The sequence below is a fragment of the Engraulis encrasicolus genome, chromosome 22, assembly GCF_034702125.1.
Source record: "Engraulis encrasicolus isolate BLACKSEA-1 chromosome 22, IST_EnEncr_1.0, whole genome shotgun sequence".
Taxonomy (NCBI): Eukaryota; Metazoa; Chordata; class Actinopteri; order Clupeiformes; family Engraulidae; genus Engraulis; species Engraulis encrasicolus.
This window is the reverse complement of record NC_085878.1, coordinates 48411348-48437466: the sequence shown is the minus strand read 5'-3', so window position 1 is coordinate 48437466 and position 26119 is coordinate 48411348. Positions and strand designations below refer to the sequence as shown.

The following is a 26119-nucleotide window of genomic DNA, read 5'->3' as shown; positions in this document are numbered from 1 at the left end:
ATCCATCCCCAACTCCAGAAAGCCCACATCAGGTCAACAAAATGAACATGGGTGAGAACCTTAACTCAAAATAATATCATGTTGCCCATAAATAAAGCATTTACAGGAATAGAGCTAAATACATTAGTCCTTTGATACACTTCACCCAGTTGTGTTGTGAATGCTCGAACTAGGACATTCCCATTTTCACCCCAGTGTAAAAACATCAACAGCATAGGGGACCTTGGATTGCTGCCACTTCTAATGGCGAGCAAGAATCAAACATGTTAAAAAGAAGCACATTTTGCTCTTGAAGCATCAGCCTTGACATCTTACTTGTTCCCAGAAGCCAAACAGCAACAGCAAGCATATCTTACTCATAAATACTGCATTATTCATCCTCTCACTTTCACAAGTGAACTTGGCCTTCCAACAGCCTCAGACCTATAAGGCCAGCCCTTTGAAAAGGTTGTATAGAAAGGGTTGGCACAGCAGGCAAGAATTGCTTTATCCATCTTGGTTATCCTTATACCTTTGGGCGGTGGTTTACTTTGGGCCAGTACAATGTGAATCTTGGTGCTAGATTGAGGTGAGGCTTTAAAACCAAGTCAAAATAAAACCAACAACTTGACCACATTATCTTCAGCATAGCATTCACATTTCAACAAGTAGGTTGGTGGTAAATACTGGGAACTTGTCCTCTTGATTTGTTTGAATGAATTGCAACAGAAACAGAAGCAAAAGCAAATGGTATAAGTGCAAACACAGGAGGTGTTGAACATATCCACTGAGCCTCATGCTTACTCTTTGTCATTTGAGCAAAACATTCACTTACTCCAATTACTATTGCTAAAATCTGAAGACAATTGACAAATGTAAAACCCATACTTCACATATGTGCAGAAACAATTCAGAGGCAGGCACATGTTTGACTCAATACTTTTAATATAAATAAATATTTTTTTACAGTCGTTTCCACTTTTTATATTCTTTAGAAAAACATTTCAACTTAGCAAAGTATAAAACTCTGGTATTGCAAGTGGCTGTGGCCACAGCAGCTGAAGAGGTAGTAAGGCCAAACACTGATTGCAGGGGAGGAGCGCTACAGGATGGAGTGCCCTCTGCCGGCCATTTGGTGAACAGCAGCTACATCTTGGAAAGGGCAGTCAGCATCGTCCCAGTCAAGACAACCCCAGAGGCCATGACAAACACCAGACAGTTGATGAGACCCTGTAGAGTAATACAAATCTTGTTCACTTCCAGTAGTCAGCATGGACAAGGATGATGACTAAACAAACCATGAACTTTAACATTCCACCCCTTTTTGCTTGATGGGAATGAAAACCCAACAAAGACAGTTCGCCCCAGCCAGACACACCTACACCATGCTCCTAGCTCCTTTTGTAGTCATCCCACAGAAATCATCCCAACTCAACCCCTTCACATACTGTAGCATCACCCACAGGTCTCGGTGTAGCTTCCCCATTTATCCCTCGGACTCTTGGTCCCATGTGTGATGGGTACACATTTGGAGTGTGACATGGGAAAACATATCTGATACGTGTACATGTGAAAATGTGCACTGAGACACTTACCCGGACTTCCTTGAAGACCACAACACCCCACAGAGCTGCTACCAGGCTGTAACCCTGGAGACGACAAAATCAAATCAGCCATGAGACAAACTTGACAGGCACAACATGTACAAGAAGCTACAAATGTGTAAAAAAAAAAACCTTCAGTTCACAAAAACAGCCAGTTGGCACTCTATGGGAAAAGTTGAAATAAAAACATCACATCCCATTAAAGGAAACAAGACACATGTTCCAAAGGGCAGACTGCCAGAAAAATGTGTGGGCAATTCATATTAAGTTATAAGTGCAACTGAGGCAAAACCTCTTCTGTTCTCTCAAAATTGAACACTTGAATTATTAATCAGAACAACCTGGATGTTATATTCAACAGGCAATTTAAAAAATGGCATTTTATCAGCAATAAACCCCTTTCTGAAAGAGTCATAACAAAATAAATATGATTTTTAAAAGCAATTCTCCTGAAGTGGGATTATGTCTAACTAAAGTCCTGAAACACTACCACTGCTACCATTACCACTCAATCACAACGTAAATATGACAACATAGTAGATCACTACTAGTAAAAGTTGGAGAAAAGTGAGACGTATGGGGTGAATGAAGGAATGGGGTGTCCTGGTTGACGGACTGGGGTGTCCAACTGTACTCACAGCAGTGACGATGGGAAAGGTGATTATGGTGTTCAGGTAGGAGTTGGCCAGGAACCAAGAGTACGTTGCAATGCCCCACATGGTCCCACTCAGCACCGCTGCAAAGGACAAGCACACAAACAATTACAGGCAGGCAGGCACGCACGCACGCACACAGAGGCATGCAGGCACACACAATTAATAGCCCTTGCTTTAAAGTAGCGAATATATTAAGAATGCCCTTTGCAGATGGCACAATTCAAATCCTTTCACTGCATTTCCCTTTCGTCTGATCTGATTTTAATGAGTTTTTTAAAGATCTCCAAGTGGGCAGTGGAGAGAGGAGAAGGAGACCCCTCACAGCCACCGGGGTTTCACGCCCCCCACCTCAGGGCTGGACACCCTGCTCCACTGTGAAGCTCATCATACTGTAGATCAAGAAAGTGAGAAAAAAAGAGCGTGTGTGTGTGTGCACAACAGCATATGGCATGACACATGACAGATTCTGCATGCACAAAGGGCGAGAGAGGGCTTCAAAGAGCATGTGTGAGCAACAGACAGCACAGAAGAATGACCGCTAGAAGGCAAAAGAGCAACAGACAGGGCACACCATGTCTCCAATGTGCAGCGTCATTTGCTGACATCAATGCTGGACTTTGTGTGAACATGTGAAAGAGTGTGTCTATGGCAGCAGGAATGTCTGGGAGCACAGTACAGGGGTATATGCAAGGTGTGTGTGTGTGTGTGTGTGTGTGTGTGTGTGTGTGTGTGTGTGTGTGCCTACCTGGCAGGACAGCGCGGGAGTATATGCGAGGCTTGCTCTTCATGGCGGCACAGTAGATGAGGAAGTAAGCGGTGCTGGCCAGGAAGATCCCGTTGTACTGGGCAAAGCCATAGTCATAATCTGCAAGCAACACAATGACTGAGTAAGAAAATAGCTGGAATTTTTTAAAAAGACATTTGTTTTAGGGCTTTGCAGCCTTTATTTGGATGGTACAGTCAAGATAGAGACAGGAAACTAGTGGGAGAGAGATGGGGCAGGGCTTGGACATGACCCAGGCTGGACCCAAACCTGGGACCTCATAGGCACATAAGCCCGTGTGTGGAGTGCTTTGAGTGGCTGGACTTTTGCCATGTGTGCAATGCATGTTAATATGCACTGTATTTGAATAGCTTCTTCCCAAAAAATAGAATATCATGGAATAGCATCCATTATTCCATCAATATTGTGATGAAATCATTTTTCAGAAAAAAACCCAAAGATATTAGGATCACGTTAAATCAGACAAAATATAGTACTTTACATACGTACAGTGCCCTCCATAATTATTGGCACCCCTGGTTGAGATGTGTTAAAAGCCTTAAAATAAATTCAGTGTTTATTGCAGAAGAATACTGTCACACTGAAAATTTTAGGAAAATGTAGCCTTCAACTCAAATGAATTGTAGGAAAATAAAAAAAATCCCTGACTAAAAAATAATTATTTTTCATTAAATCACCTGTTCCACAATTATTGGCACCCTTAACAATTCCCAGGAAATAAATATAATTGAAGCATTTCTGTCATTTCTACAGTAGTTTACAAAGTTTACCAGAGTATGTAGGAACATTTAATTAGTAATTCATCACTTCCTGTTTCCCTGGGGTATAACTATGACGTGACACCGAGGCCATTTCTCTTATCCACTCTTAAACATGGGAAAGACAAAGGAACACAGCATACAAGTGAGGCAGATGTGCGTCGACCTTCACAGGCCAGGCAGAGGCTACAAGAAGATTGCCACTCAACTGCAGCTGCCCATATCTACTGTGAGAGGAATAATTAAGAAGTTCAAAACAACTGGAACAGTGGTAAACAAGCCTGGACGAGGACCCAAGTTTATTTTGCCACCACGCACAGTGAGGAGGATGGTAAGAGAAATCAAAATATCTCCAAAGCTCACTGTTACAGAATTACAACAAATGGTAGCATCCTGGGGTCACAAAGTCTCCAAATCAACCATCAGGCGCCGTCTACACGCCAACAAGCTGTTTGGGAGGCATGCACGGAGAAAACCTTTCCTCACCCACAATCATAAACGCAAACGTCTGGAGTTCGCCCAGCGGTATTGGGGCTTCAACTGGGACCGTGTGCTTTGGTCAGATGAGACCAAGATTGAGCTTTTTGGCAACAAACACTCTAAGTGGGTCTGGCGTGCCACGAAAGATGCGCATGCTGAAAAGCACCTCATACCCACTGTGAAGTATGGGGGTGGGTCAGTGATGCTGTGGGGCTGTTTCGCTTCCAAAGGCCCTGGGAAGCTTGTTAGGGTGCATGGCATCATGAATGCTTTGAAATACCAGGACATTTTAAATCAAAATCTGTTGCCCTCTGCCAAAAAGCTGAAGATGGGTCGTCACTGGGTCTTTCAGCAAGACAATGACCCTAAACATATGGCCAAATCTACACAGAAATGGTTAACCAGACACAAAATCAAGCTCCTCCCATGGCCATCTCAGTCCCCAGACCTCAACCCCATTGAGAACCTGTGGGGTGAGCTGAAGAGGAGAGTACAGAGGAGAGGACCCAGGTCTCTGGATGATTTAGAGAGATTCTGCAAAGAGGAATGGCCGAAGATCCCTCTTTCTGTCTTTTCCCATCTTGTGAAACATTATAGGAGAAGATTAGGTGCTGTTTTGTTGGCAAAAGGGGGTTGTACAAAATATTAACAACAGGGGTGCTAATAATTGTGACACACATTATTTGATGTCAAATAATTATTTCTTTATGTGGGATTTTTTCCCCACTGAATAAATGCACTTGTATTGAAGGTTGGATTTTTCTCTTTTTTTCCATTAAGGTCCCATATTATTTAGAGAAAAATAATAATAATTGGAAGCTAAAAAACACATCTTAACCAGGGGTGCCAATAATAATGGAGGGCACTGTACATGTTAATGTTCAATACTTCATTAGGAAAGCCTTAATCACTGCCATGATGCGCCTTATATTAGCATTGAAGTCAAAGACAGTGGCACTCCATGGGAGTTATGGAAGCCCAGATATCATTGATGCTTTGCAGTCAGCTGTTTTCTTTCATCTGTTGACCCTCATTTCCCTCTTGATTATACCCCAAACATTACCACACCAAGTTTTGGTGTTAATGAAATTCTCACTCACCAAACCTGATTACAATGGGGTTTTAGATCTGGTGAGTTAGAATGTCCAAAGCACCAAAACGTGGTATGGTAATATATGGGGTATAATTGAAGTATTTTTGGTAAGCAGCTGTATGTGACTACTGTACATGTACTATTGTACATACGGACTGTCCTGTTAGTGCAGCGCTTTATTGTCAAAATAGCCCAGAATAGTTCACTTTGGTATGCAAGCATGGAAATTGGCACAGATGTTCATTAGAATGTACTCCATCAGCTCAGGGCGCTGGCCACGCAAAAATCCAAGATGGCCACCATTTTGGATTTTTGCGTGGCCAACACCCTTAGCTGAAAGAGTACATTCTAATGAACCTCTGTGCCAATTTCTATGCTTGCATACCAAAGTGAACTATTTTTGGCCTTATTTGCTCTGCTATGTACAGCATGTGTTAATAGGCGATGTGTGGTTAGACCATAGAGGTAGAACATTAGACAAGAGATGACCTAGTTCGCCTTTTCACAGCAATCCGTGACATGCATTTTTTTCGTGGCAGACCTGAGAAATGGAGGTAAAGTAAGGCTCGCCTCTGTCAAAAAATGGCTTAATAAATATGAAAATGTCCAACACGATATATAAAGACAATATTTAAACTGTGTTGCTAATTATCTACATAATTAATATAACTAGGATTTTTTAATGCATTTTATCACCTCATATGATTTAAGTGGATATTAAACCTGACATTTGATCTGTTTTTTGATTAATGTGTTACTTCATATTCACAAAGGTGGAAGTGTTCTTCATTGATTTGCACTGACTGAAGGTGCCTACACTCCCTACACAAGATGGGAGGCTGCACGTGCCGTTTCCCAGTGCTGTCGCGAATTGCCGCGTCACCTCTAGAGTAATGTTCTACCTCTACGGGCTAGAGTCATTTGCTGTAATGGAAAGACTCACCGTTTTGGCTGGAGCCAGAAAAGACACTGGCGTTGTTGGAGGCCTCGTGCTTCATATAGAGGATGGGGATGAAGGAGAAGCCGTAGAAACACCCCGCCATTATGGCCAACAAGCAGCCTCTGCAGACATACATGCATACACACATGGATGAAACTAATGTCAGGTCATGTACTGCAGCTCAGGGCATTACTCTGCCCTACAAAGCCAAAGTGCAGTAACTACACCAACATTGAAACTGAGAAAATGCCTTCAAAGCCTTGGTATTACAGGCATGTTGGATATTGTAGTTACAGCAAATTTGACATAGCAATATCTCTCAAACGGGACTCATTTGGATCATAAGGTTTTGTCACAAGATAAAGGAGGTGTAACGAAGACCATTTTCAGTCTAAAAGATGTGGTTAGTGCACTTTGCCTCTGTAGGGTGCTACTTACACCAAGCGTTTGGACTTGGGGGAGACCTTATCCAGCCAGGGCCCTGACTCATCACAGAATTCAGAGTTCAGCCTCTGAGGAACAAAACACACAAAACATTCCAATTACCATAGAAAAATGTACAGCAGGGTGGGCAATTATGTTGCCCACATAAGGTTTAGAATACTGGATGTCACAGGCAACTTGTGTCAGTATTAAGAAATTATGTACACCAACATAACTTTTTGACCATTTCATTCCTGCACATTGTAATGAAATGGGCTGCAATTAGATGAATACAGTAGCCTTGGCTAATCTTAAAGCCCTAATCCTCGTTTTAAGAATATTCGGTGAGAGCATCACATTGGATTTAAAAGTTGGCCGTTTTGAAAACGCTCTTTGGGCCAGATGAAATGCCAGGCATGTGGCCCCTGGGCCTGAGATTGCCCACCTCTCATGTAGAGGCATCAGCCCAAATCACAAAGCATCTCTGGAGCGGTGTACAATGAACACACCATTCTTTCTGGAAAATAAACTGCAACAAATGTGGTGTTCTGTTTGCATTATTTGATGCATAATGTGGTATTATGTTTGCATTATTTGAAGCACTATTGAAGAACTAAACATGTTTAATAGCCTACTCCAGACATATTTTGCTTGAGGACTGGAGGAACGGTTTGCCATGCATTTTTATCAGGTGCAGGATGCAGTGCATCCTGTGCAGTATTATCAATTCCCATAGTTGATCACAGAACATATTCCTTTCAAACCGCACCAGTGACCTACATCGGGGTTCATTCCCTGGCCAAATCCCCTGGGCCCGCAGGCCTAACACCCGCACAATAGCAGTGCTCATGCGCTCCACTGGCTTCCCAGACCCAGAGACACACTGTTCAGCTCACATGCTCGGCTGGCCTCCAGGCCATCACACCCCCAAAGTCCATCACATGGTCTGGGTCATGAGGGAGCAGTGTGGGGCACAGCCAGTCTTGGGGCTGCCCTTTACTGTGAAAGGGACTCAGCTGCTCCCACATGGTATGCCAACTACTGATCAGCCTTCTGACTGGCTATGAGTGAGGGGAGGATTTGATTTTTTGGGGGGGCAGCTTTCTACTGTAGATAACAACTAGTCCAATGGTAGGATGGGACAAAATGTACTTCCAACTACTCGATTATGTATGACATTTTTCATCTGCCTTTGATTAAGGTTGTGAATCATCCCTTTCAGATGATGCCATCTAATATTTTTCTTTCTCCCTCTTGCACTTTGAATGACAATCATGTACGGCAATGTGCTACACAAATACTACCATGATTGCTGTACATGCACATGCATTCTTACCCGGTCTATGAGAAGTGGTGAAGTTTCTGATTCTTGGGACATCCTGTTGGGGCTTCCTGGGTCACTCTTGACACAGAGGAACATGCACGAACTGCAACAAAGATATCGCACAGCATATTAACCATTTATTCATACCCAGTCTAGGGGATTCTTTTACAATGATGGAATATACATTGTGAACTCACTAACAGAAGCCCTCATACAGCTGAAACATTGTGAACTCACTATAATAGAGGCCCTCATACGGCTGAAACACTTTTTACCTTTCCATAATTAGTGTGTATTGTCCCGGTAACTGGGTTTGACACCAGGAAAGTGGAAATGGTTGGACTGCCTCTATAGGATAGAATACACCCATATGTGCCACATAGATGTCGATAGTTAGTTGAAATACTTGAAAATGTGAAGGTGTTGCAAATTGCCTCAAAGTCTCAGAAAGGCCTTAGACTCCAGAGGGTTAAGAGCGCTTGAAAAGCATAACTACAATTGAAATGGAGCGGGAGAAGTAGTGAGATGTGTAGCGTGTAGCGTGTACTCGTGGCAGGTGGGTGTGAAGGAGGGACACAAGTGAGGTGACCTCGGCCAGTCATCCCACTGAACTGCTCCCAAGCCATTTTATTTCATTTCTAATTTATCATTGCTTCCTCAATCCCTAAAGGCTCACCTGAACAGACAGAGGGCCGCTCCACAGTAGTTGAGCACAGGCCGTGGGACCTCCTGTTCGCCTATGCCAAACCAGCCAAACCTTCAGAAACACACACGCAAAATTTGGGTTAGATCTAATCAGCACCAGGGACTCGCATCGCTGTCAGAATTGATACACCACACCCTTTTTCGACTGAGTGTCATGAAAAGCACTGTATAAAACTAATGCTCCCCCCACCCTAACCTGGAGGCAAAACAGCAGCACAAAGCACACATGCCTTTGTTGGTTTACCCTAGTGCTGTCCTGATTGCACACTGCCAAACAGGGCTTTTCAGTAGGCCTGGCAGACCTGAACCTGAACAATTACATAGTTCAGAAAAGAGTTGAGTTCAAGAAACTGTCGAGTTCATGCCAAACATCTATGAAAAATGCTATTGGTACAGTGCACATTACCAAGGCAACCAAAGAAGATAACTGAAATAGAACCTTCACCTCAACACTGGCGCCTATTTCCATGGTTTTCTAGCCAGGTGACCACCTAGTGACGCAACACCTTCAGCGTTGCTTCTATTCAGGCCCGGAGCAATGGGGCACCTAAGTCACGCCCTCTACTTCCTGGATCATGGGGCAGTAAGTTGCAAAAAGTTGAATGGAAGTGAACGCGGCGAGTTGTGGTGGATTTGTGGTCCAAGGTTTGGATTGGTGTTAAAAACCACTCATTTCAAGCCCAGTAATTATTTTTTGACACCCTCTGCCTCATGAACCAGGAAGTAGAGGGCGTGACTTAGGTGCCCCATACAAATATTGTTTCTGAGCTCCAGAAAAATCAGGAACTCCTCCCACTTTGTCGGGAAGCAAACAACCAGCAGCAAACCAAGGGAGGAGGGTCAACCATGCCGTTTGGGAAATGTTAATTGTTATGCTCTTGGTCAGACTAAGTCTCGAAGAGATTTGAAAGTCAATGATAATCAGGCTACAAGGCAACCAAAGAAGAGAAATTAAATATAGGTAATGAAAGAACCACACACCGCTGAGCTCCCTTTCACGCCATCGTTATTCAGGAGAATAAAGATAGAGTAAATGGGAGCTCATCGGTGTGCGGTTCTCTCATTACCTTACATGAACTTCACATTTTGAGACAGCACCCGACAAAGAGAAAGTGGATGTGCGTGAGATTGGACTTGGAGAACTCAAATATAACCTCCTTTCACCTCAACACTGGCGCATATTTCCATGGTAGTTATCTTCAGTCATCAGGATGTTTGAAAATGACTATTTTAGCCATTTATAAATACTTAAAAAACTCATTAGACCTGCAGCAGCTAATTTGAGAGAAAGTATACAGGCAAGACAATGATTTATTAAGGCGTTAATCCTCACATAACCTCACAAACTCCCCACTATCCGTTTGGCTAGTGTGGGTTTATAAAATAAGGATAACACTAACCTGATGGTTCTTAACAGGAGGTGTGTGAGTGTGTGTGTGCGTGTGTGCACTAACTTGCACATGTTTCATCTATGTACAGCAAATGTGTTCAAGATGTAGTAAAAGGTTCAAATAAAACTTGAACTGTGTGCATGCGTGTAATTACCGGGAGCTGGCCCAACCCATCAGCAGGCCACTGGATCCCCAGAGTAGAACCCCCAGACCCAGTCCGATGGACCTGACAATGGGGACAGAGGTGATGTTACCTACAGTAGGGAGGGGACGGATGGGAAGACATGAGATTAATTAGCAGTGATGCTCTGCCCATACGATTCCACTTGAAATCACACACACACACAGGCACACACAGGCACACACACACAAGGTCACCTGTAGCCCAGATGACTCCTCCCACCATAGCAAAGGGGTGCACATTGGGCGAACCCAGGAGCTGGTTCCCTATGAACCCCACCAGCCAGATGGCCAGGCAGTTCACCCACTGGAAGAACATACCTGTAAGCACACGCACACACTCAGGTTAAATAATAAAATGTTTCTCATTGTATATATTTTTATTTGTTGCGGAATCCCCGTGTAGACCAGAGATGATGAATTGTCACTGTATTTGACTGCGCAATGTTAAAGAATTATCTCCATGGCTTTATTATGAGCGCGATACCATTGTCTTTAAATAAGCAATTTGAACGGATTATTTCCCTGCGCTTTTCTCACCGTCTCCCGTTTCCACTTTCTTCAAGGGGATGAACTGGCTGCCATAAAATACAGCCGCCACTACACAGCCCATGTAGCCCAGGACTTCAGTGGAGACATGCCATGGCATTATGGTGTCCAAACTGGTGGCATTTGCATCTATACAACGGGGGACGCATGTTGGACGATTAGTCATAGATTATAGGTCTAGAGTCTGGAATACAATAAATAGTTCATAAGCAAAGGACGATCAGACTTACACGCCATCTATTTAATTGACTTGTCTTGTAACCCATCACAACTTACCCGACTCCTCGGTTCCTGAGGCCGTGCAGTGTCTGAGCGGAAGGGTGGTCAGAAACACGAAAAGCTGCGCCCCCCATGTCATCTTTACCAACAAGCCGTGTGAGACCAAAACGAGTTTTAAATAATTCAATTTAAAAGTGTCTAGGCCTACGGTTAACTTGTTGGATTGGCGTCACGGCCTTTCGCCGCACTGCCAAAAAAAAAAGAGCCCCGCAGTCGACCTTAATGCACCTGGCTTTTATAACTTTCTGATCTGTGGTGACGTGAAGCGCGCAAATCTGACAACTAATTAGACACTTGATCATCTTCAGGTGGCGGCGGATGCTAACTTGAATCAGTCATGTTTCCATACGAAATCGCTTCTGTTTTCCTTCGGCATGTGCGCATGGAACAGGCTCAATGCAGTATTCCCGGGAGCTGCAAACAGATTCCTTTCTCCACTCAAGCGAACCGTATGACTTCTTTAATCTCATTTCACTCTCCTCTAGGGTGAGACCACACTGCGGCTGCGTAATTAGGACTACTTCCACGGGATGGGTCACGAGGCAAGGCTTACGCATTCCTAAAATGTTAAAAAAGAGAGAATGACAAAGGACATCCTCCTGTCTTGCTTGGTCGGTGAAAAGTGTGGTAAAATAAAATGCCTCTGCACTTTAGACGCAATAGATGTGCATGCTATCGAAAGCTTTAGAGAATAGAGTGTGACATTGTGAAGAAAAGTCACAGAGAAGCATTGACCGCTTTGTCATTTATGCGTCTTAATTATTTGGTGTGCGTTATTAGGCGCAAAAGACATTGAAGTCTAAAAAAGCTGACATTTTCATATTATGCTTCTGTATGTAGAATATTACTTCGCCTGGCATAGGTAAACCAGTGTGGAGTCCAATATTTTTTTTAACTTGCAGTGTGGAATGTGTTCATTGAGAGACAGAGTGTGATTATTACTGTTGTGAGTAAAACTCTTATGCGCAAACACCTACCTTGAAGTTCAGGTAGGCCAAGTCTCAAACAATGATCTAGGGCAGTGGTTCCCAACCTTTTTCTTAGGGGACCCATGTTTTTACTATTTTAAGCTTTGGTGACCCAACCACGCGAGCGCCCGCACGAGACGGAGTCACAAGATGCCCTCCGTTTCCTGCGATAACTTATTTTAGTTATTTTATTCCTCAATTCGTCTTTGGTCAAATATAGAATAAATGTTTAATGTAGCACTTACAATTTGTTGCGTCTATGCATTTATTAGTTAAATGCTTTGTCTTTTATTCAACATGGGCTATATATATTTAAAACGAAACCCCTTAAAATCAAGAGTGCTCCGCGACCCCCGTTGGATCTTTGGCGACCCATAAGGGGGGTCCCGACCCATAGGTTGGGAGCCACTGCTCTTGGGTAGGCTACCTATTTCGGGATGGAGCATACGGTCAACAAAGCAAAATTATTCTTCACATTATGAACCTAAGAAATCACCTGCGTTACACTAACACAGAAGTATATCTCACTGAGAGGAGGAAGCACATCGCACGCCAAAAGGCCATTCCCTCAATGACCTCGAATGTCACAAGTTCTGTCTTTCTAGTAGGAACACATTCCGAACTACAGTCCGACTGTAAAACAATGTTTGGAATCTCTGGGCACTGATTTAGCTATGGCAGGCGAGGTGGAACGATTCCAAGAATCAGTGTCGTCTGGGCCTGTGCAACTCAGACAGAAATAATTAAGCAGCGCAAAATGTATCATTTTGAGGCCTGTTTCACGAGTTATATTGCATACAAAAAAAATAGTGAATAGCATTGGCTCTTGTATTGGACATCGTACCTGAGACGATGAAAATGCACGAACTGTTTGCTTTGAACTCAGTCACCTCTCCTGAAAGTGGTCAGCAACAAACGCGCACCAAAGCGCAGCTCAGATGAGCGTTGGGATGGTCGAGCGTTTGGTGACATCTAGTGGACTAACTCTATTTTGGCACAATCACTGTAGGCCTAGGCCTACTTGTTTGGCACAGATAAAACGTTTCCCCGTTTTTCATCTGCCTCTAGATTAGATTAGATTAGATTAAACTTTATTTATCCCCAAGGGGAAATTCTTTTTCCAGTTTGCTCTGTAGATTAAAAAGAGAAGTAAAAATAATATAAAAAATAAAAAAGTAAAAAAGTAGATACAAATAAAAAAGGTGATCATGCAGAAAAGTCCAGTACACAGTACACAAAAGTACACAGTAGCTGACTATTATTATGGGTACACGGTTTTTCACTACAAGCTTACCTGTCAACACTCATTCTTGGTCATGCTAATCTCTTGTCTATCTCAAATCACAGAATATGTTTTTGTAATTGCCTTTTTCTGTAGTCTTTATCCCCCCCCCCCCAACTAATAGTGTTATATGTGTTTGAAATGTCCATGTGGGCATTATTATATGTTCTGTGATCAACCATGTGGGCATTATTTGTGTGTTTTATGTAAGATACCTGACACCTTAATTTACCCCTGGGAATCAATAAAGCTCTACTCTACCCTACTCTGCTCTACAGCTAATTCCTTGGAGCTACATTTCTGGTGTGCGTGCATGCTGATCGTGGGCAGAATGATCTATTCGGACAACTATTGAACGTATGGGGAAATACAACTGCACTCGATACGGCCATTGTTCAGTGGGCACAAATCAGCAGAGAAGCAATGATAAACACTTATGAATAGCCTAATATGAGCATGTTCTGACTGTAAACCAGCAGGGGTCGTCTGAGGTACAAAGAAATGTTTAGCCCAGGGGTTCCCAAACTTTACCATGACAAGGCCCCCCATATACCAGTAGATTCTAGCCAAGGCCCCCCATAACATAGGTCGTGTCGCACTATTTTTTCTGTGCACGCGGTTTCACAGCTGGAAAATTGGTGCATTCCCAAACCCATTCAAGTAGGCCTACTACAGAAAGCATAGGCCTAATACAAAAATTAAGTGAATGATTTCACTGGGATAGTTTAGCTCATTTTTGGTTTATTTATGTATTACTTAAGTTATTAGATTTATTAAGCTTTTCATTTTTTGCTTTTGAGTATTATTATTATTATTAGGCCTATTATCATTATTATTATTATTATTATTATTATTATTATTATTATTATTATTATTATTATTATTATTATTGTTGTTGTTGTTGTTGTTGTTGTTGTTGTTGTTATTATTATTAATATTGTTATTATTATTGATGTTGTTATTATTATTATCATCAGGCTATTATTGCTGTTGTGTTGTTGTTGTCGTCGTTCTCGTTATTAGTTCTAAGGATCAGACTTGTTACATCCTAAAGGCTACTCTCACTGAAACTTTATGACAGCTAGGCTACCTCACTGTCACTGCCTCTTCGGTTCGGGACAGACTACTGTCGATGATCAGGCAGTCGCTGTTCTCGCTCTGCGTGACAATAAAGGATTCTCAGCTCCCGGAGCAGATGGACGGAAGGACACAACCAGTAGCAAAGTGCTGGGTTCCTGGAACTAAGGGCACATGCAAAACACACCAGAGGACGGGGCGACAGTGAGACGAAACATGTGGAGAGAAATGTTCAAATGGAGACTAGTTTTATTCAAGCCGTGGATATCAAAAACGCGCTGATTCACCGGATGTGCTACTCTTTTCTACGTCTGTCAAACTGCTGGCGCAGGCACCCCACTGCCAAACTCAACTTTGTCGTTGTTATCGCATGTTTTGTCTACTTCGTGTTTGCACTTCATCAGGTGGGCCAGTACGTGAATTCTCAAGACCACAGACCAGACCAGTCCCAGCGATATCGGACAGGCAGAGGTGTATACTCAGTACTGATTGATGACCCGCTCACAGTCCCCGAACCTCCAGCGGGACAAAATGCTACAGTCTCGTCTGAGTCACACCCGACGAGATCCAACATAGTGTACATAACGCTGAGAAGTAAACGCCTGAAGCCAGCCATTATTCGGGGCACTGTGCGACCCAAAGCACGGAGGAAAAATGGAAAGAAGGCCAAGTATTGGGATTCGAATGCACTGCAAAGCACTATTGGCAAAGTGGGTGACACGGGAGACATGTCTGACCACAGAGGTGGCTTGGAATGGAGCCAAATTGGGCTCGAGGATTTTAACAGTAAAATAATAAAGCAACTGAATGCGGTGGACTTAGTCAGCTCTATCAGGATTTACAGTGGAAAGGCGCCTCCCTGGTTAACCAAACAGGACGTCGATGCCATGCGCTTTCTTGCTGGAAGTCCCATTACGCGCATCTCCAAGTTGCATTCTGCGGAGTCGCCCAACGCACTACTCCTGGAAAGCGCTGCCGACGGGCCACCCCGTCGCAATAGCTCGGACCATGACCCGGAATGCCAGGGTCGCTGTGGTGTCATCAAGCGAACTGTCGACATGTGCGAAGTATTCGCCTTCCATTTGGACAGGGTCTTGAACCTAAACATGAGCTTGCCAGCGGTCGGCAGGAGATTTCAGTTCCTTGAAGGTATTATCAGTTATGTCTACCAAAACAATAACAAATTAAGTCTGTAGGCCTAGTAAAACTCTATAATTACAGAGATGTCCCTTGCAGTAGCCCGGACAGACGATAAACAGATTGATTGATGAATGGATGCTGAGTCAAACTACCTGAAAGCGTGTGCTTTATATCAATTTCATTACATTTTCAAAGGTCAGTTCTGTACAGGTTTGACAAGACTTTGTGACAAAACATTGGTTTTAGATTTACAACTCTCTGTCAAGGAGTTGGCAGTAGGCTCTTCATTTGCTTGTGCACTCTTAAATATTGAATGTCTTTGGGCCTTATCCAACAAAGCATTTTTTGAGACTTTTGATCTTTCATCATAAATACACCCCCACCTCTGTACTTTTTTTGTGTTAGAGCAGACTTACTCTGTGACATCAAAAACAACTGTGCTCCACAGCATCTAATACACAGCATACCAGCAAGATAATATCACAGACCCGTGTCCACCCACTGCACTTTGTTCAGTTTTGTTTTGCAAAACTTAAGTTCACCACAGACGTCTGATATTAGACACCAGATATGAAACATTCCTCACGCCATATTGAAGCCATGCCATCTGCCAGATGTTTTCATTCCTGTTCCATCTCTGTGTGTAGCCTACGCAGAGCGATTTCAGAGAGGCAGTTAGGGGGACGTTGATTTATCTCTGGTGTCAGGATACACACCACACAGCCTAATTATTGCATGCCATGACCCTTGGAGCCAGTGCTACCTTGAAGCAGATGGATTTGCTATTTCCCAGATATTATTTGTGTGTGTGTGTGTGTGTGTGAGAGAGAGAGAGAGAGAGAGAGAGAGAGAGAGAGAGAGAGAGAGAGAGAGGAGAGAGAGAGAGAGAGAGAGAGGAGAGAGAGAGAGAGAGGAGTGAGAGAGAGAGAGAGAGAGAGAGAGAGAGAGAGAGAGAGAGAGAGAGAGAGAGAGAGAGAGAGAGGATAGATGGATAACTAACCCTTGCGAAGGTTTGGCTTGCCCCTAATGGAGTGTGTTACTGATGTTTCTTGGGGTGTTGTTCAGTGTTTGGGTGTTATGCAGTTGATTGAAAGGATGCTCGGTGTGTTCGGTCCTTTGTTAATCATACTGCTGTTGGAACAGCACCAGTCTTTGAGGGCAAGAGGTAATTATGTCTGTTTCAACCACGTTTTGACCAGTTGGCACAGCAATGCCTGTCATTCAACAGCCATAGTAACCAGTAGCCTTGTAGTAGAGTAGAATAGAGTACTTTTGTACTTCTTATGAATTAAGTTATTAATTACTACATTTATTACTTATTCATTATAATTAGCTGGTTACAAACAGTGATAATTAAGTAAGGGTAGCCATAGCCCTGCCTGTGTAACCCACCCACCTGTCTCCCTAATGCAGGTGGGCAGCCGTGCCCCGTGGTGCTGTGGGACCCCTCCCTGAGTGCCGTGGGGGGCTCCACTACGCCCCCGGTCCGCCTCACCTGGGGGGCCTACCAGAGGCTGCTCAAGCACCGCTGCTGGACCAAGGGGCTCCCCCCGAAACCAGAGTGGGGGTGCACGGACATACACCACTACGAGTGGAGCAAAATGGCACTCTTTGACTTCCTGCTGCAGGTACGGTTGTGTGTGTGTGCGCGTGCGTGTATGTGTGTGTGTGTGTGTGTGTGTGTGTGTGTGTGTGTGTGTGTGTGTGTGTGTGTGTGTGTGTGTGTGTGTGTGCGTGTGCTTGTGTGCATGTGTGTGTGTGTGTGTGACATGTTTTGCATTCAGGGCAATGTACAGTAGGTGAGTATGTTCCTAATCTGGGCCTAAGAGTCTATCTTCTTAACTTGACTTTATCTAGGTCGCTTTGATATGGATCTCAATGCTGTCTCAATGTTATCTCAGTGTTATTATTGCTCCTGATTGATGTGGTTCATTATGTGTTTGTGTTTGAAATGGACTCTGACCTTGCACCTTAGTTGTGGCTCATACTCAGCTGCTCCACCTGTTGAAGCAGGTGTTCATATCTGAGTCCTTATCATAGGCCGTGTGATTTGCACACCTGGTAATCAAGATTAGATGTCAACTGAATTGACAGTGGCTCAGAAAGTAGTACAGTAATGTCACTTAGGGGAGATGTAACCATTCGCCACCTCCATACCACAGACCTCTTTACCACTTCTCAGCTTCACACGTCCACTTCTCCTCCTTGGCCTCTCCCACACGTCCACTTCTCCTCCTTGGCCTCTCCCACACGTCCACTCCTTCATCCCCCAATACCCTCCCCATAGGTGTATGGGCATGAAGACTTTTCATATTCATTCTTTCATAGATTATCATTTATATTTCATTTCTTTCACATATTCCCCTCTCCCAAAGGTGTATGGGCAGGTGGACAAGGACTGCTGTAATGAAGCAGATTTTATGTTCATTTATCTTTCATAAATAATTATCATTTCATCTTTTTTTTCTAAATTGATGCGGTATTCTACAATCTATGGGCCTCCCCCACAATTGTAGGGAGAGCTGTTAATAAGAAGTTTTCCTATCCATTTATCTTTCATAGATTATCATTTCTTTTGTGTAATTCATATCCCTGTCTCCCAAAGGTGTATGGCTATCTGAACAGGGGCTGCTATTATAAAGACATTTTTGTATTCATACATTTTTCATAAGTTATCATTTATCTTTATTTTAAACAGCCTCTCCCCCGCAGGTGCTTGGTCGTCTCGATAGGGGCAGTTATTATGAATTAGTTTTTATATTCATCTACCTGTATAATTTATACAGTAAATGGCCCATTTATCATTTTTATAGTCATATCCCTTCCCCCAAAATTGCATGGTTGTCTGGGTAGGGGCAGCTGTAATAAATTATTTTTTTAATTCATTTATCTTTTTATCCATTCCCCTTGCTGATACTGGCATGTGGGCAGGTGCTGATATTATAAATGGCTTTTGTAATATTTATTCATGTTTAGCAAAGTGTGATTTATGTTCTGTGTTTATATCTTCTTCCGCCATAGGACAGGTATATGAATGCCTGGGCAGAGGCAGTGACAAGGGACTTTTTATATTTATTATAAATTGTTTTCATATTTGTATCCCTCTCCATCAGAAGTGTATGGACATCTGTTCAGGGGCTGCTATTATGAATGACTAGGCCTATATATTTTTAATCTTTCATGAATTATTCATTTCCTATATGAAGAGTTTTGTTACAAAAGGATGTAAGCACCATTTTATTATTGGAAATGACTGTTCAGACATTGTATCATCTATTTGTGAATTCTCATTCAAATATTTGGAGAACACACTTTTTAAACCTATATAAAATGCATTTTGCAATGCAATGCAATGCCCAATACAGCATCATTTTCCCAATATGTTTTTATATGTCATTTTGCAGCCAAGCTCTTCGTGTCCTTTCCCCATGCAGGTGTATGGGCGCCTGGACAGGGGCTGCTGTGGCTTCCGGCCTCGTCCTGAGGACTCGTGTGTGCGTCTGTCCCACCACCAGGGCTGTGCCAACGCGGACGAGGCCCCCCTGGCACACATCGTCCGACGCAAACACGACCCCCGCCGCCTGGTGTTTGTCAACAATAAGGGCTTCTTCGACCGGGATGTGGACAATCTGGACTTCAGACTGCTGACAGGAATCAAAGAGTAAGTATCTGTAACATAACATGTGTACAATAAGAGTGCATCGAACATCCCTTAAAAATACAGCTGAATTGGGATCATGGTAGTACATACGGAAGTGACAATACTACAGACTCTCTGTAATGTAATAGCAATTTTGTTAGTATGTACGTAGTTGAGTTTCACTTGCTCAAAACATTTACGGAACCTGAATGCCTCTATGTACCAAGGAGATTCTCTTATGTACCTGGGAAAGCCTACTATTAAATATTAAACAGCCACAGAAGTGACTGACATCAGATGCTAGCCACTACATTAGATGTTGATAATAGCTCCACTTCCGCTAGAGTCCTGGACAGAGCACAAGTCATTCTGAGCCAGGGGGCTGGTTACAAACATGCGTCAGCGTCAGCCTAAATACTTGGCTAGCTCTGCTTCCCTTCAGAGGCAACTCAGTCTGATCCCTTTTCACGAGCTGTATAGTGATCTGTCAATGAGAGGAGGTCTTAAGTCCTCACACATTGCCTTTGCAGTCTCAGTCCAGGGCACAAGGAGCAGGTGTAGACACAACATCTACTGGTGCCATGCCCACTAGCTTTGCTGTCCAGGTCAATGGGTCAACAAGCAAACAGGCCATGGATATGTGGTCACAAACATGGGCAGCAAAAGCATGGGCACTTGTGTACTGTATGGGTTGGGTCCAATGGGTTAAAAAATATAATATGCTAAACGTTACCCTCTCGTCTGTCACCTTCCAGACACCAATGTCATGGTTTTGATACATACTGTGGCAGTATGCAGATGTGTACAGATTGAGAGACACACGAATAAACTGAAATACACGCCTGAATGCGTGCTTGTTTTGTTTGTTGGGTAACACTGCCCTTGATACTGGCGTCATACGTATGACATAACAGTGTCATATAGCATCAAAACATTCTCATGATACAGCCATAGATGAGTCATAAACATGATGTGAATGTCATAAACATTTTATAGTCATGCAAAGTTGACATTGTTAGAGCTGCTTATGACATTGACATAATATTAATGACCGATCCATGACTGCGTCACAACACTATTATGACACTGTTATGTCATACATATGAAGCCCAATCGAATCTCACGCACATCCCATGACTGGTTTCGGGTGCAGGCAGTGAAGAAAAAACGCACACCGATGAGCTCCCTTTTACGCCATTTTATTGTGTGATGTTTCGGGCCACCCTGGCCCTTCCTCAGACTCAGAGGAATGAGGAAGGGCCAGGGTGGCCCGAAACGTCACACAATAAAATGGCTTAAAAGGGAGCTCATCGGTGTGCGGTTTTTCTTCACTACCTATACATATGAAGCCGGCATCAAGTAAAGTGTTACCGTTTGTTGATCTAGTGATGAGAACAGCCTTTCAGTCCTCACTCCCATCCCCACAACAATAGATGACACAGACACAGATGGCAGCAGACCCAACAGCTACTACTGTTGTGCACACTATTACTTGCTGTAGCCTGTTTGTTGTTGATCTGGTGTTGAACAGGGGTTCGTTTTTCAAAAGCGTTGTTTCTCAAAAGTGGGTTGCCTGTGGGAAATTGCATTGAAACCAAGTAAGCTGCTAACTTAGTTCGCAATGATGCTTTTAAGAAACGCATCCCAGATCTCTTAACTCCTCACAGTTTACCCCCACCACCAGAGAGCACAGACAGCAGAGCAGGTGCACAGACACAACAGCCTTCAGGTGCGGGGTGACCGGGCAATTGCCCAAGATGGCACCCAAGAGGAGGTGGCACCATCATGACACACCATCAGCAATTATGAGCATTTTCTGCCTATTTTGCACTCTTTTTCACCAGGGGCGGGGCTGCGGTTGGGGGCACGGCATCGGAGTGGGCATCGCCCCCGGGCACCAGTCATTGTAGTATTGCTTCTGGCCTGTAGTTCGGTGCATCAAAGCACAAAGGCCTATTTGTTGTTGTGATGTGGAGCTCTTAAGTCCTCACACCTTACCACCCACAAGAGCAGTCAGAAGAGCAGCTGTACAGACAGCCGCCAGTGTTGTTCACACTAGCGTTCCTTTGACCTGTTTATGTTGATCTGGTCATGTGCAGACAGTAGGTGTGCACAGAGACAGCAGCAGTGGTAAAGTAGCCTACAGTGGACCTGCCTTTGCTTTGGTCTATATGGTGTTGATCTGGTGTTGAGAAGAGCTCTTTCCTCCTCACACCTTACCATCCCCAGCCCATGAGCACAGACAGCAGGTGTTCAGTGTAATACAGGCACAGCAGCAGTGATGCAGTAACCTGCGGAAGACCATCTTTGCTTTGGGCCTGTTTATTTGTTGCCCTGGGAAGAAGCAGCTAGTTTGCCTTGGCTCCGGCCTCGTGGGAACATTCCTAGCCCGACGTTATGAGATATAGGCTTACCGGCTCATGTCACCTCTCTCTCTCCCTCTCTCTCCCTCTCTCTATCTCTCTCTCTCTCTCTCTCTTTCTCATACTGTACTGCAGCTCTGTTCACCCCCCGCATCCTCAATGCAATGGTACACTCTTGACACATTCTTCTACTTTCAATAAATCAGCAGGGGAAATACCATGTTGGCAAGACGGGCGGGTTCCTGGGAGTCCACCACACTATCAGGGCCTCTGTGAGGTCACACATGGTGGCTCAGCTAACACGCAGGCATGGGCAGTGGCGGCATTGAGACGTACACATGTGTACACACAGACACACGTATGCAAACACACTTAAAACCCATGTACACACTCTCTCTCTCATGCACACACACACCCAGACACACACACATTATGCATGTGTACACACATATAGAAACACATATGGACACATGTATAGAAAGAAACTTTAAACACACTATGCACGCATGCACCTGCACACACACACACACACACACACACACACACACACACACACACACACACACACACACACACACACACACACACACACACACACACTCACCAGCATTGAGACATACATGTGTACACACAGACACACGTATACAAACACAATTAAAAACATGTGAACTCACTCACGCACGCAGGCTCGCACGCACACATGCACACATGCACACGCACATGCACATGCACACATGCACACATGCACAAGTATCTTCTCAAGGTGATGTTTCAGCAAAAAGGCTTTTTAAATGTGAACTGACTGAAATGGAAAGAGACTGCACTGCACTTTTTTTAAAGCCTGGAGCAAAACTTGTTAAACGTGAGCCAACAGCACCTGAGTGAAATGAGCAGAGGTGTTTTCTGTTTCTGCCACCCACTCACTCACTGTCCCTCTGTTGCCCAATGTCAGCTACTTTCTCTGGTGTGAAGTGCAAGGCAGGCCTGTACTCAAATTCCTCAGATGCAGGAGACAGTTTCAGAGATGGATGGGCCCGGGAGCTGAAGGGCAAGAACAGCCTCATATCAGCCACACGGACGCCAGTGTCTAAGACGTGTCTGCCACTGTCATGCACTCTCTCACTCACACATGCATATACATGCACACTTATTTCATCTCTCCACCTGTCTCTCTATCTGTGTCCATTGTAGGCTCCCAGATCAGGCGGTGTCTGTGTTGCGTGGGCAGCATCTGAGGGAACGTTTGCTGCAATCGCTGTTCCTGGACCAGGTGTACTGGGAGAGCCAGGGCGGCCGGCAGGGCATCGAGAAGCTCATCGACGTCATCGAGAGCCGCGCCAAAGTGCTGCTCACCTACATCAACGCACACGGCATCAGAGTCATGAACATGAAGTAACGACCTGGATTCAGATTCACACGTGTGGACACATGTACACACAGGATGTGCTGCTCACAGACGCAGATGTATTACACACACACACACACACACACACACACACACACACACACACACACACACACACACACACAAGCAGTCTTACACATTCATACTGTACATGCACACAGTCGCACTCAGTTATACTGTACACAGATACACACACAGTCACATGCATTCTTACACACTGGTGCTGGCATGCAAAATGCCCTTTAATAAGTCCCAGACTCTGAAGGTAACTGCTAGTTAATTGAATTTCCTTTGGGATTTATCAAGTTAATCTAGTTTATCTTGTTTTAGCTGACCCACTGAAGTGTCTATGGATCCTGGCTTGTCCACAGCCAACATCTTTTTTTTACTTTTGTGTCATGCTTTATTCAATGTATGCAAATTACTCATTACACACCATTGTGTATTTCATTATCATCTCACCTCACTAACTGATCATATTAAATGCTGGTTTTAGATTAGTCTGTCCCCACACTAACTGTTTCATTATTCTTACATATTAGCACTTACAAGGACATGCCTTCTGCATTTCAACACCAAGTTCTCATATTTATCACTGCTCCTCTGTTTACAATAGCTCTCACTGCACCACATTAAAACACCTTTTTATATCCATGTAATATCAGTTAATTACATACAGTATAAGTGATCACCAACAGTATCTACTATCAGCGTACCGAGTTTACAAGTTTTTTTGTAGCATTGTTTTGCCATACGTGAGATACCAACCATATCAGCCAAGCCATTGTTGGAGAGGAAAATCCTTCATAAATGCACTAACTAATTATTATTTTTCTTTCTTTTCTAATTATCGTTACAATCAATGCATTTTAAAACAGGTTTATTATGAATACATTTTCTATGCAAGGGGACCTGAATGCAGGCTCTGTTTATTATTTATTCTTGCCCCGTGGTGTGCGTGTGAGTGCGTATCACTTCTCGGGTATGTGTGTCTCTGCCGTCTCCAGGGGTTTAAATAGGACTGAAAGTGTTCGCTTGTGTCATCTGTTTAGTGTTATGACTGACTCACAGTTGACTGGCCCTGTGATGAGATGCGGGAGATTAAAGTGCCCTCCTGTGGGGGCTGGGACGGCCCATTAGTCCAGCCCCCAGGGCCGCTGACAGTTTTTGCTTGGCCCAGGGGAAAGTCATTTGAAAGGGCCCCCTATCCAATACATGCAATGTAATGAAAACTAAATTTTGGGCCCGGGGCAACCCCCTTTGCCCCACCCCTCTGTCGACTTCCCTGCAGCCCCATACCACTGGGCTGATTTCTTGAGGCCATTTGATCAAGCAGCAATGTTGCACACTGAGGGCATACCCATCACGTGTCATATTGATGAGGTTGCCTGGACCTAGACCCTGCCCTAAACCGAACCATCACATGAATTCATGTTGCCATGAGTGCGTGGTTGCATGAGTGCAGCAGCAGTTTAGGTGCCATATCCATACTCTTGGTGTTCAATATTGCTGCAATGAGTCAAACAGTGATGCATCCGAATGATAGTATTAAGACTATTCTGAACACAAGCTATAGGCTTACACCAAATCCCACAAAACCTTGACCATGGACCTTAATGATGTTTTGGAGGTCATAGTGATAAATGGATAGTTTTAGCCCTTGTGATTTCTGCCATTAATGTAATGTTATACATTCTTGTGAATAAATATGTAATAATGATGTACTTATGCAGACTTGATTGCTATACTTGTTTGACCGTAATAGACTCTGCCCTACATGACCAGCAACACTGCAGAACTAAAGCCTCTTCCCACACACACAAGCCTACACCCTTGCCTACACCCATGACCCTGGGGTGCCTGGATTAGGTCCTGAATTCTGTTTATGAAATGCAATAGATTGTGTGTGTGTGTGTGTGTGTGTGTGTGTGTGTGTGTGTGTGTGTGTGTGTGTGTGTGTGTGTGTGTGTGTGTGTGTGTGTGTGTGTGGAGTGGCTGTTGGTTTAACCTCTTTGCCCTGGGTTAGAGGGGGGCCAGTGTGAGTAGTTGTGCTTCTGTTGTGTTAAGGAAGGCAGCTCTACTTCCGCTGAAGTGCCATAGGGTCACAATTCATTGTTACTCCATTTTTCTCTCCTTCTCTCTCTTCTCTCTCTCTCTCTCTCTCTTCTCTCTCTCTCTCTCTCTCTCAACTTTATGTCTATCTCTGTCTTTCTGCCTTCAACTTGTTATTTCCCCCTTTCTCTCTCATCCTTTCTCTCTTACGTCTACATTTCTCTCACTCTTTCTTTCTCTCACCTCTCCATGTGTTCTCGTCTACACCCTGTGTGAGTTAGCACATTTCAAAATTTCAGTCATGTGAAAGGCTCCAGTTGACATAGACACAGCCTGCTTGTTGGGGAAGCAAAGCTCAAATTAGCTCACACAGGGTCGGAGAGTAGCACCAAAATATGTGCCTTATATGGACCCATCCCCAATGGACCGCCATTTATGTAATAACAATACAATATGTACAAAACATAGGACCCGGTCTTTTTTTTTTAAAACTAACTAAACTTTTCTAAACTAAAAATTGTCCACAAATACACACCAACTCAAGTACAGTGGCAGCAGCCAGATAAAATGTTGGCGTGCACATCAGACTCATGATAACAACCGCGGCATGCACGCACGCACATACTGAAAGGAAGTCAGGAAATGGAACTGTTGGAGAAGTGGGCACGTCAGAGGATGGCACACTTCACTCTTCTCAGGGGTGGGGAGAGAGAGAGAGAGAGAGAGAGGGGGGGGGGAGAGGAGAAATGGAGGGTTAGGGAGACGGTTTGAGAGGGAAAGAAACAATGGGGAAGGAAAATTAGTCTGTCTGTTTCCACTGAACGAAGACAAAACTTCCTTTCTACCTGTGTGTGTGTGTGTGTGTGTGTGTGTGTGTGTGTGTGTGTGTGTGTGTGTGTGTGTGTGTGTGTGTGTGTGTGTGTGTGTGTGTGTGTGTGTGAGCATGTGTGTGAGCATGTGTGTGTGTTGGGCATAAAAGAAGGCTTGCTTTTTGTGTATGCAGCTGAATTCTGGCTGTTTTGGGCTGAGCATACAAACAGAAAGCAT

The 26119-nt window shown here is 43.9% G+C and overlaps 2 protein-coding genes across 2 annotated transcripts; one reads left to right on the top strand and one right to left on the bottom strand.

Moving 5' to 3' along the window:
• Positions 1-902: 902 nt before the first annotated feature.
• On the bottom strand, positions 903-11368 carry tmem144b (transmembrane protein 144b). Its single transcript, XM_063188468.1, has 12 exons — positions 11143-11368; positions 10858-10995; positions 10516-10638; positions 10292-10391; positions 8718-8798; positions 8054-8144; positions 6733-6806; positions 6298-6416; positions 2985-3104; positions 2222-2319; positions 1575-1628; positions 903-1209 (listed from the first exon to the last, which is right to left on the bottom strand). The coding sequence occupies exons 1-12, from the start codon at positions 11222-11224 to the stop codon at positions 1126-1128; spliced, it is 1164 nt and encodes a 387-aa protein (XP_063044538.1). The 5' UTR covers positions 11225-11368; the 3' UTR covers positions 903-1125.
• A 3170-nt stretch (positions 11369-14538) lies between these two features.
• Positions 14539-24744, top strand: gask1b (golgi associated kinase 1B). The gene is made up of 4 exons (XM_063188467.1): positions 14539-15621; positions 17026-17240; positions 19047-19273; positions 22807-24744. Exons 1-4 carry the CDS (start codon positions 14709-14711, stop codon positions 23009-23011), a joined length of 1560 nt encoding a protein of 519 aa, XP_063044537.1. The 5' UTR covers positions 14539-14708; the 3' UTR covers positions 23012-24744.
• Positions 24745-26119: the final 1375 nt, after the last annotated feature.